The sequence below is a fragment of the Pagrus major genome, chromosome 5, assembly GCF_040436345.1.
Source record: "Pagrus major chromosome 5, Pma_NU_1.0".
NCBI classification, from domain to species: Eukaryota; Metazoa; Chordata; class Actinopteri; order Spariformes; family Sparidae; genus Pagrus; species Pagrus major.
This window is the reverse complement of record NC_133219.1, coordinates 31113888-31125886: the sequence shown is the minus strand read 5'-3', so window position 1 is coordinate 31125886 and position 11999 is coordinate 31113888. Positions and strand designations below refer to the sequence as shown.

The window sequence follows — 11999 nt, the reverse complement described above, 5'->3', positions numbered from 1 at the left end:
AGAGACGTGACAAACTGCCAAACAAAAAACAAAACAAAATCCCTACAGCTGTCTCTAAAATATCAGGTAGGTAACACAGAGAAGACATTATGAATGAACCACTTCATGCACTTTATGTAACCCTCTGCACAAGAGCTGCACGTTTGGCTTTTCCTGGTGTTTGGCGCTCACCACAAATGGAAAACATTACACATCTGTACAACAGAACACTGTGTCCCTCTCTTACCCAAAAAAAAAATCACATTCTGGTCCCACTTCTCTGTCTCTCGGCACTGCACCAAAAGTGACAGTAAACAACTCGTGCAGTCAACAGATGTTGGTCCTGGCAAAGGAGCTCACATGCTCTAGATTCAGTTTCTGCATCTAGAAAGCAGGTAGACACGGATCCAACATGGGATAATTCTAGCAATACATGCAGCACTGAGAATAATATATAATCCAGTAAAGCAGGGACTTTTTGTGTCACGGCACATTGATTTTATTCATCAATATTTCAGTGAGCAGGGGTGTGTGACTTCAGTATCCTGCACGAACTAACTCAAAGCTTAATTCCTCAGCACTACAGGTGTTAATGGCATAAACAGGATATAAGAGGGCATATTAAAAAATCTTCACAGGTTCACAGGTAAAGTTAGGTAAAGCCAGGCTCTTAATGCTCTGCGAAGGTGCATTATTAACATTTCTGGAGTGGCAGCAAAAAGCTTTTTCAATTTTGAAGCTTGGAAACACAACGTCAAACTGTGAAAATGTTTATTAAAAACATACATTTTAGAGTAGTGCAAAATACCTAACAGCACCAACAAAAGAACACTTCATCATAAAAGATTTTTTTAAAAAGGACAAATTCAATATGTAACAAAAAAATCTTTACAGTAGCATTCACTTTAAAAAATAAAATTACTGTTTAAAACAGCCATAGAAAGAGGAAATGGCGTTAATATTGTAATTTTCCTCTGAGACTTGATGCATTCTCATCCAAAATAGGATCACATTATCTGTAAATTTAGACCTGACTGAGGTATGGTTAGCTTGGAAACCCAAATAGCTACTATCACACTTAACTGAATGAAAAAGTTTTACTATAAATGACCCCAAGTGCAAAAACATGCTGCTTCACTAAAAAAGGATGAAATTACAATTAATACAAAAATATACATGGCATTGCATTTTTTGACACATTCGTCTCGATCAGTAACTGAATTTTTATTTTCATAGGAACTTCAACTCGACTACTCCTTTGGCTTATATGCAACAAGGTATTGAACTGACTTTGAATGCTTTCTCCCTAAAATTAAACAACCAAGATTGAAGATGTAAGAATTCTGGTATTAAATCCAGACAGCACTTCACGGAGAAGGCACTGTGAACACACATACAGGCAGAGCTTTTCATATTTCTCTGGTCAGCTGGTCAGAAGGATTCATCATCTGAGTGCCTTCCCAGACCGCTCAGGGACCTGATCTCCCTCCCAGGATAGTCGGACCCTTCTGACCCTGACTGACCTTCTGTCACCAGCCTTCTTTTCCCCTCATTCCTCGACCCCACTGATCCCACAGACTCTGCCTTGTCACTCATAATGTCACTAACGCTTGATCTTCCAGACAATCCACCATAAGACCCGTTGCTCCTGTGAGAGTTGCTGTTGGTGTGGCTTGGTTGAGACTGAAAAGTTCTACTAAAGTAAACCTTATCAAAGGATTTTTGGCTACGGTAACTGTGCTCCGAACCTGAGTCATGCTGGGTAACGGGCTTTGAATATCTATCTGGTTCCCTTTCTCCATCTGTACCAGGGTGTGCTGCAGGTACAGAGGCCTGAGTGAAGGTCACATCTAACAGCCTGCCGTCATGTGAGGACTCCCTGCCGGAGGAAGGAGATCTGTGAGTGTTGGTGTCAATCAGTCTACCAGGTGGAGCAGGCAGGACGCTGCCTACCTAAAGACAGAAATTGGGAGAGAAAATTTAATTAAATGGACAATTTCAAGTTATTCATGGGATACAGCTCATTCATCTCAACTAGAGAAGTACTTTTATTTAAAGTTTTCTACAAATTATATATTTCAATTTATACCAGTATATTGTATTTTACTTTGAACTATTTGATAAGCAAGTATTTGTCATTTTTAACATGATACTTTTTGGTGTATTTTAATTATTTGTATATGTGTAAAACAATAAGAGATGAAGTATAAAAGATAAAAAGATAAACAATTAATCCTTTAAGCAAAATGTAGTACTTGCTTATGCTCAAGTAGACTCACTGCTCCAAATGAAACCATGAGACTGAAGCACTGCTCGTATAATCACATCGCAACGTTTCCCAAGCACTGCAAACCCTTACCAATGAAGAAGCATCAGTTTTTGTCCCAACATCCCGATACTCCACTCTATTTGGCGATGCTTCACCAACCACATGTGGTCCTACTGTCGAGGAGAGCTGAGGTCTTCCCAGAGGTTGGAAATCTGACTTGTCAATTCCAGCCATTGAAGCTAGCTGACCGAGGCTACAAGAAAAGGAAAAAAAAAAGAAAAAGAAAAAATGTTAACAAATGCTACCTGACATACAGGTTGCCCTTTTTCTTTTTGCCACATCCATTAAGATGAATTTCTTAAAGATGTATTTAATCGGAATGGGTTGCAATGTTTTACTAAAACAAAGATTTTCTATTGTGTGGACGTCCTCATTTAACATTCAAGGACACTGGTTTAATTGTTTCCACTGGGCAAAAGAATACAATAATGGTTTACATGAGGAATGGATGAGTCACAGTACAAATGTATCAAAAAGCTGTCTTTAAAGAAAAACCGACTGCAGGGTGATTATGTCAAAGCAGAAAACACAGCAAATGAAGCTGTAGACAAGCAAAGAAAATGCAGGGAACAAAGATAGCAGCAGAGTAAGACCTAGCCTATGTTTAAGGAAAATACTGGGTGGATTCTGGTTTCCACCTATGGACTGCACCTTGTGACCTCGGTTTCATAACAACTTAGTATCCTTTATCGGCCATTTTGAGTATAAATCAAGGTAAACAATCAAAGAAATAACCTAAAAACAAAAGTAGATATCAATTTATGTCATGAAATAAATTAATATTAAAAGAAAATGAAATAGGTGGTTCTGTCACAGAGAAACTCTTCCTCTCAGAATGAAACTCTTGAACTGGGCTCAGTATCATGTTTCCGAACACCAACATGGAAACACAAAGAGCCTTTTGTTATTGAAGAGCATCTAAGAATGAAACAGAAAACAAGCACCACATTTACAGTAAAAAGTCACCTAACCAAAGACAGCCCAGCATTTTGGGAATTACACTTTTTCGCCACCGTTCCCTCGGTCACATGAGAGGATGTGTACCAAATAAAAGGTGTTGAAATACTTGACTGTTCCACTTTGACTTCGGATCACAATGCAGTCCAGTATGATGGACATCCATCCCACAACTCGATAAGGTCTTGCATACAAAAGCAAATTTCATGATGTATGAATATCACAAAATAGTTGATCAATCAAGCAGTTAATCAACAAATGTTAAAGATGCATGAAGTGATGTTTGTCCAAAAAGGGGTCAAAGGAATATAAAACAAATGCAGCAACAAAGCCGTGATGGACAGAGAACAACAAAGGTATGTCATTGGAGTTATTTAAAAATGTCCACCACAAAGAGTCCACTAATCCCTCGTCTTTTAGCTCTGGTTTGGTCCACCAACTCCTAAAAAAAAAAAAAAAAAAAAAATCTAGTTCCCTTTCTAGATGTTTGCCTCATTTTGTAGAGGACAGGTAACGCACACAGCGCCGGTACTCTACTTTAAATCATTCATTAGTCAGTTTATTCAGTTGTACAGAGCAACACAGACCTATATGTCACACAAGCTAAACAAAAGTAGGTGTGTGCGATGAATGAAATAACTGCAGTAGCACCCATGTGATACAGCTTTGTGACGTGTGTGTGAGCCAGAGCCGCTTGTTTGCATGTGGGGTGAACTGATAGTGCATCGCTATTCTATCTGGTAGTTGTAGTCGATCACGTGATGGTGAGACTGATGTGTTTACAAAAATGCAGCACAGCGACAATACAGACATTTCATACACGAGATGTATATAACATAAAGTCTCTCTCTCTCTGTCCATGCTATGTGGATAAATAAAGATGCTTTAAACAATGTCAGCATTTCTTTAGTACTGCATTCATTTGAAGTTCATGGAAAATTACCTTTCAAACCCCCCCAACACAGAAATACATTAAACTTGTGTTAAAATAAATCGCTGCTATTTAGTGGTTCCAACAAGGTGGTTCTCGACCGTGTCTGTTTGTTTGTTTGTCAGCAGGATTACACAAAACCTACTGAACGGATCAAAACACCTTTCAACTCAGATTCTGTCAAAATGAAACTGAACGTAAACTGAATGAACAGACACACATAATGAAAGGTCTGAATTTGAACAAACACGCTCTTTAAACTGCCTAGGCTCAGAACGAAACTGGCACAATCCAGGTCAAAAGAGAAACATCGTACTGGACAGTTTTAAGAGTACCCACCCAGCATCCTTGAGGAGATCCAGGAAAGCATGGAACTTGGTGAATGAGCTCTCAATGCTCTCAAGGACTGCCTCATCTTCAAAAGCACTGATAGCAGGTGGTGCTGATGTAGAGCCAGCACCTGCAAGGGCCTCTGACAGGGAGAGGTTGGTGTCACGAAGACGGGCATTCTCCAACTCGGACTGAATAGAAATAAAAAAAGGAAGAAAGCATAAACGGGAATCTTGAAGCCAGTCTTTTGAACATAAAACCATACTCCAACCCTTGGACAAGCATTACATCCAAATATTAAAGCATGTATGACTGTCTGTTGGTTTTGAGACACTGCAAAATTTACCCACCATCAAATGAGTTTCCACCCAATTTGAGTCTGAATAATAAACACTTCATCTGGAGTTAGAACCACTGTAAAAACCAACTTCAACATGGCTGACCGATCCTCAAATTACATAATGTTAGTGTGGCATAAATATCCTGCTGTCTCAAAACAAAGTTTGACACTGACTAGATCTCAAAAATAAGGACGACTATGATGTCCACAAACTTCACATCGAGAGTGCGTTCCACAGCTCATTCAAGCTGGCAACTGCTGCACAGAGAAGTTACAGTAGAAGAAATCAAACAAACAAACAAAAAATAGATTCAAGCATTTTTGAGATTACCTCCATGAGCCTTGACTCAGCTTTCAGTCTGGCTCTGCACTCCTCTGCCAGCCTCAGACGACACTCTTTTAGCTCCATCTGCAGGGCATTCACAAGAACACACACACACATATACACAGCAGTACTTCAAAATAAACAGTTCAAAAAAGAGTCCAAACACTTTTGTCCCTGTCCAGTTTTGGAACTAGCGTGATGTGACTAACCTGTAGATATTCAAACTGCCGTCCAGTGATCCTGTCCTGGAGATTTAGAGTAGGTGGTCTCTGCTCAACTTCTACCACGACTTCTTCCTCTTCCTCTTCCTCATCCTCATCCTCCTCTCCCTCCGAGTCCGACTCCACAGTAACCTTCACAGTGGCTGCACCCTAATGAGAATTTTTAACAGATGAAGATGATAATACTTTTGAAATTAAATGCCGTATTTGCACAATTCTTGACAGGGTCATCCATTTTCTACCACAGACCACCAGTCTCTGCCAAATACATAAATTATTTGAAATGAATTCAATCCATACTTGGCTGAGATGATTCTGATTTCACGGACAGAAGAAGAAAAGAAGAAAACTCACCTGAAAGGTCTGATCCATTACAGTGACTCCAGGAGGCATACCTCTGTAACAAAGGCATCCAACATAAAATTAGTCTTTTTTCCGTGAGCGTCATCACAGCAACACCTGAGGAGAGCTCTGTAAATATTACAGGTGTAATTGTTTTACGTAAAACTTTCAGTATGTTCTACAGACAGATTAAAACTGAACACCAAAATTTAAATTCACTTTCAAACCACACCCCAAAAAAACACAATCCAATCTGATTGGATGTATTTGTTCTATCAGTGTTTTCTAATAATAAGTGGGATGTCTTCAATTATAAATGGAATTCAGTATCTTTTTTGAACTTAGTGTATATTGGTTTGCCAACATCTCCTCACCTCTGGCGTCCAGCTCTTGCAGCAGCACGCCAAGGCACACAACGGGAGCGGGAATAGGGCATCTGTGTCTGAGCAGCCCCTGAACTCTGCCCACCAAGACATGATCCTTTACGAGGAGCTGCACCAGAGAGAGCGTTATATAGAGAGCTGAAAATTCATCAAGCCACAGGGAGTTTTTCTGGGAGCATTTGGGATTGGGCATGGTTGCAAAACAAAAATATGTGTAGTCATTGCTCATAATGGCTGCCAGGACACAGACGGGCCTATCATGAGTTAATTGATGCATAAATTACCAATAATAAGGTAATCATTAAATGCTTGGAGATCTACATCTACAAAAGGAGGGTCTAAACATCACAAGCAAAAGAGAATTATGGCTGTGTTCAATTGAAAATAATTTTAGTTACTGTATCAGTTTGCAATCTTCATCTTTTGCTTCTGATGTTTACGACTGTTTAAAGGTGTTGACTTTGGTGTCAGGTGAGGTTCTAAACAACTGTGTCATATATACATAATATATATTCATCAAAAAGTTAGACTTGTGGAACAATAACAAGCACTTAAAGGTCTTTTTACAAGTTTCTTTTTGCACTGGTTAGCAGAGCTGTCTGGAGTGTGAGGGAGCACAGCAAAAGAAATTAATTCAGTTCTTACCAGTTCTCAAGATGACTTAAAAGCCAAAAGGAAAAACATTTAAAATAATTATTATCAGTATGAGATAACAGACGCTATCCACACAGATTCAAACACATCCAACACTGAATGTAATGCCTGTTTTTGCACAGGCTGGAGCGTTGTAGATTTGTATTTCAACTATGGCTAAATGCAGTTTGGGAGTCTGAAAATCTATTTTAGATCAGTCTCTGAAAATGAACCTTTTTAGTCACAATAAAAGATCATTTTATGAGCCTGATGAAGTGCTGAGACAAAACCCTTTGCCACATAAATAAAAGAGAAAAGATTATGATTGTGTGGTCACCACCACAGAAATCTGTAGTATGTTTGTCTGACGAGGGATATCATGACCTTAACTGTTTGAATGAACAGACAGGTGCCTGTGTTTAATGTAGCCTTGAGGAAAAACAAGAAAATAAAAAAAAATCCACATACCTATCCTGAATGTAGTTTTCCCTCTGGCTGCACTGGGTAGTGCTCGCCTCTTTGGTCCGGAAGCTCTTTGTGGCTCTGTGGCTGCAGGATTGATCCAGCAGTACTAAAGTTCAACATGAAGAAGAAACAAATGTGAAGCTTGCATGAAGATACACAACTCATTCAATTCAAACTATTTCAATAATTTTTTTCTTAGACTTTGAATGATCCAGACGCTCACCTCTGGTGACTGTCCATTAGCATTCATCAGCACTTTCTCTATTATGGTTTTAATTAGGACCTTGTCTGTAAAAAAAACCCCAAAAAATTATTTAGCAAGGGAAAAAGTGTTTTCTTGACTTGTTTCTGAACACTTATACTATTAAAAGCAGTTATATAGCAATCATAGCATTTTTCAGTAATGAAAACAATTTTAATCATATTGAAAACTTGATTAGAATGAGCAATTAGAACACAGCAAACCAATAATTTATATTATAACTTTGGTTGACCTCTTACCAACTAAAGGGTTACTGCGAATGTCCAGTACACAAAGAGTAGAATTAGTTTTCAAGGCCTCCAACAAGCGACGAGCTCCTTCACTGGACAGACCACACCTCTGCAGGTCCACAGCTGTTGAACAAGTCACGAAACAGAAAACCTGAGCAAAATTCCTACAAAACAGAAATCAGCAACAAAAAAATAATATCTTCTCTTGTATTTCTCTCAAACCCACACACTACCCTACAAAAACTAACCTTTAACCCAGAGGTCCTCCGCCAGTTCATTAGCAAGAGCAGCAGCACCTCGGTCTCCGATCAAAGTGTTACAATTAAGGGTGACCCGGCGGAGACCTCCCATTCCCTCAAACTGTGGCTGTCGATACCGCAGAGACTCTGCCCATGCCGTACCGTGCCTCTGCATTCCCTGATGCTGAGAAAAACATTTCATAGGCCTTACGATTAATGATATATTACATGTCACTGCAGTAGAGTCCATAACGCAAAGTCTTAAAAATGACATACTACACCTTGATGATGTTGGCCATGTGCTCTGCCCCTCTCCAGGTGAGATTGCACCCCGTAAAATCTACCGTCCTGATGCTTTTGGAATACTTGACACTTTGGCAAATGACTGAAACATATGAAAATGTAAGTTACAAAGACAGCATACTCACATGCAGTACAGTAGTAGGGGCTTTCTGAACAATTTAAGGAAATAATACTGTGAATGTACACACCCTCTAAGCCCTCATCAGCTATTGGACAGTGAGCCAGAGACAGGTTTTCCAAGCAAACACTTTTTGCCAAACCCTGGAAAGAAATATCATTATTATTTACCAAGTAAATACATAAGTAAGGAAGATTCTGGTAATAAAGAGGGAAGAGAAAAGTGAAGAGTAAATACAAATGTGCTTTGGATTCGGCGGCATCTCTCTGACTTAAGTAAATCATTAAAGTTAAAACCTTAGTTTGTTTTTACCTTTGTCAAGGTGATCAGGTCCCTCTCTCTCAGTGGAAGCCCACTAAGCTGCAGCGTCTTGAGGTTAGGAGAGACAGTCAGACACTCTCTGAGGGCCTTGCACAACTTAAACGTCATGTCCTTGGAGCGAATGGCTGGGATCTTCTTCCTGAAGCTAGACTTATAGTACCTTCTATCTGAAATTGGTGATGATATGATTAAGGTTTATTGGCAAAATTGATAAGTCATTCACGTTTCTGATTTAACCTACATACATACACATACGCAATTAAGAGGGTATAAACTGTTTTTCCCCCACTGTTACTTGATGTACCAGGTTCATTTTTTTCCCCACTTACCTGTGTCTCCAGAACCAAGACTAGCTTGGTATGTGCTACTGATTGCAATGTGGTGCAGGTGTTTGTTGATGCAGATAGAGTTGAGAATGGGTGGCCAGTCTGTGAGTTTCACCCTGTCTCCATTAAAGTCCAGCATCCCTTTGTCGAGGTTCATCTTAACAGCGGGGAGAGGGACTAATTCCTGTCTGGCACAGGCAAAATCATAGTATGCCATAAAATCCTGGGCACCCCGCTGCCGAATGCGAGCGCTGTCTTGAACCATCTTTGACCTAGGAACATAAGTATTTTTAAGGTCAAGAAGCAAACATTTCCCTGGTCAGAATAATTCCAGATGAATTGGGCGATGAGATCTTATCCACTCCTCTTGTAGATGTGGTAAAACTGTGAATTGACAATGCTCTTGACTTCTAGGATAGGTTGACGATTCTTCAGTTTTGTCATAAAGGGGCTCTGTGGAACTTCTGTGTTGTGCTGGATGCTGGTCCTTACATTATGTCAGCGGACTCCATTTCTAAACTAACGTTAGCTACTATTGCTGTCTTGTAGTGGAGTAGAGAGAGACACTGTCTGAGACAAAGCACTCGTGAACGTACATAAAGTCACATCCTTTGGACTGTCATGGAAAAATAAATCTAGTTCAGCAGCCTTAAACAACTTTTAAAAAAGTTGTCCAGAGGCTTGTATAGGCAACTGAGAGAGACAAGGAAGGTCACATTTTCTTGTCACGTTACTGTCAGCTCACATATGGCCAATAAAAAGAGATAAATACATGTAAATTGCTACAAATTGTAACATAGAGCTCCTTTAAAGCAAGGTGCTTTAGGTCAGGTGCCCATATACATTTAAATGGGTTTTGCTTGCTGTTATCATTTCTCTGCTTCATACTGGCCATTAAAGATGCTTTGCAATGTGTCAATGTGATTACAATGTTACAGTCTATTGTGAATTTGACTGAAGACATGTTTGATTAGCCTAAAGATAACGGGTCACAGATTTAAATGCAACACCTGGACGACAACTTCCATACCTTGCAATAAATGAAATTGAAACAACTAAAAGACAGATTAGTTGGCTACTACCTTTAAAACCTAGCAAAGTTGCAACGAACTGTGAAGCTTTTAGTCCAACGCTATTTGATGCTACATGCTAAGTGTCAGTTGTAGTTAGCAAGCTAAGCTAAGCTCCTAGCAACCGTCGGTAAGGAGAGCTGCAAGTCGTAGTGCTGCTGACAAGCCGTCAACGGTCGTGATATTAACTGTGCTTTCATCCACTATTAAATAACATTTAATCACACTAAAATAATTTAATATACCTTCCACATGTAACTGGAGGCTCTATCGTCGTGCTACTGTTGTCTTGGTTATCCTCGACCACTGTCTGTAAAAATTATGTCTGTTATTGTTGTTGATGTGGAGAACCGCTCAAAAGCGGCGCTGTTGTGCCAGTGAAGCCCCGCCCACCTCTCTTCTTCACTGCGGCCTGTGTGCGTTCATCCAGAGACCTGCTGCCCCCTACCGGAGCGGAGACGCAAATTCATCCCCTGATGGAGGACTGCAGTGCGGTGTGCTGGAGTGTGTGCCGTGTTGAACATTCACAGAAATGTATTTATGAAAGAAAATAAAGTTTACAATGGATTTCATAACACATCAGTGGTTCTCAAAATTCACACGTGTCCTTAACGACTCTGTTCAACATTGCTCTTTGTCTCAGCCTGTTCTTGTGCTGCTGTGATAGCCTATGTGAATTTTTCACCTCCAGGAGATCATAAAGGCGTATCCAATAAATAAATAAATAAATACATAAATCTGAACAACACAGTATAGAACATCATAAAAAGATAATCAAAAAATAGTTTTGTTTAAAGGGGCAATATGTAAGAACCCATAAAACAGAAATGTGCAGATTGATATCATGATAGTGACTGGAACAATACAATATGTCCTATGATACAATTCCGATGCCATTGTATAACAGACGTACACAATCAATTGATACGGATACATATTACATATATGTTATCACGTGCTAAATATTATCATAAAATATTGGGTTTGTATTACAAGGCAACAATTTTTTTCTATTTCCTTCAAATATCTCTATAACTGTTACTCTGATACACTGTTTTTCACACCACGTCAAAGCACCAGTTCACCCAAAAGCGAAAACCTATTTATTATCTCCCCACCCCCATGCCAATGGAGAGCCAGGTGAAGTTTTGTAGACTGAATAACATATCTGGAGCTTCACAGCAGAACTGCATTGTAAATTTTTTATAAACAATTCAAGTAGAAGGGGACTTGTTTTAAAACTTAATTAAACAACGAAAAGAAAACATAAAATGTCTCAATACAGCTCGTCCAGTGTAATACAAGACTGAGGAAGCCCTGAGATCCCAAATTGATTTCAACAGACATTATTTAGACCCCTTTTTAAGGCTGGGGTAGAGCCAGCATCTTGTCATCGGAAGGTCGCTGGTTCGATTCCCCTGGTCCGCATGACAAAGTGTCCTTGGGCAAGATACTGAACCCACCTTAACCCACCTTCCATCAGCATGAGGCTGAGTATAATGACTGAACTTTCATTTTTGAGTGAATTTATCCTTTGAGAGATGCATTTACGTCCCACAATAATTCCGTCTACATTGCGGGGGTGTAACATGTTTTTGGAAAAGAAGTATACATGACATGTTAAAAAACATTACAGGAGTCCGTTCTCTTTGAAATAAACATCACTGAACTTCTTTCCACTCAGGTATCTGAGTGCAGATGCTCGGTAAAATCGGCTCCAACAGACTCGTGACCGCGGTCTGTAGGGGTGTTGTAAACATGGTCGTGACCCTAATTTGTAGCTAATTTTTCCTGTGTGACTTCAACGCAGCACGACAACGCCCTCTCTCCCATGCCAAACATTTTAGTCGGAGCTCATTGGTCAGCGCGACTGTCAATCAAACGCCTGGTTCGCT

The 11999-nt window shown here is 39.7% G+C and overlaps 1 protein-coding gene across 1 annotated transcript; it reads right to left on the bottom strand.

Annotated features, from left to right (window-relative positions):
• Positions 1-733: 733 nt before the first annotated feature.
• On the bottom strand, positions 734-10453 carry cep78 (centrosomal protein 78). Its single transcript, XM_073467198.1, has 16 exons — positions 10350-10453; positions 9038-9306; positions 8700-8875; positions 8458-8530; positions 8248-8351; positions 7976-8150; positions 7737-7850; positions 7459-7523; positions 7239-7341; positions 6129-6246; positions 5767-5809; positions 5401-5562; positions 5198-5275; positions 4536-4717; positions 2339-2501; positions 734-1932 (listed from the first exon to the last, which is right to left on the bottom strand). The coding sequence occupies exons 2-16, from the start codon at positions 9297-9299 to the stop codon at positions 1411-1413; spliced, it is 2340 nt and encodes a 779-aa protein (XP_073323299.1). The 5' UTR covers positions 9300-9306; positions 10350-10453; the 3' UTR covers positions 734-1410.
• Positions 10454-11999: the final 1546 nt, after the last annotated feature.

What these genes read in the sequence shown, in the direction of transcription:
- cep78 (XM_073467198.1), bottom strand. Translation starts at nt 9,299, where the DNA reads ATGGTTCAAGACAGCGCTCGCATTCGGCAGCGGGGTGCCCAGGATTTT. An exon ending in ACATGGCCAACATCATCAAG is followed by an intron (nt 8,151 to 8,247) that starts GTGTAGTATGTC and finishes TGTTTTTCTCAG; the next exon opens with CATCAGGGAATGCAGAGGCA. An exon ending in CTGAGTCAAGGCTCATGGAG is followed by an intron (nt 4,718 to 5,197) that starts GTAATCTCAAAA and finishes ATTTCTATTCAG; the next exon opens with TCCGAGTTGGAGAATGCCCG.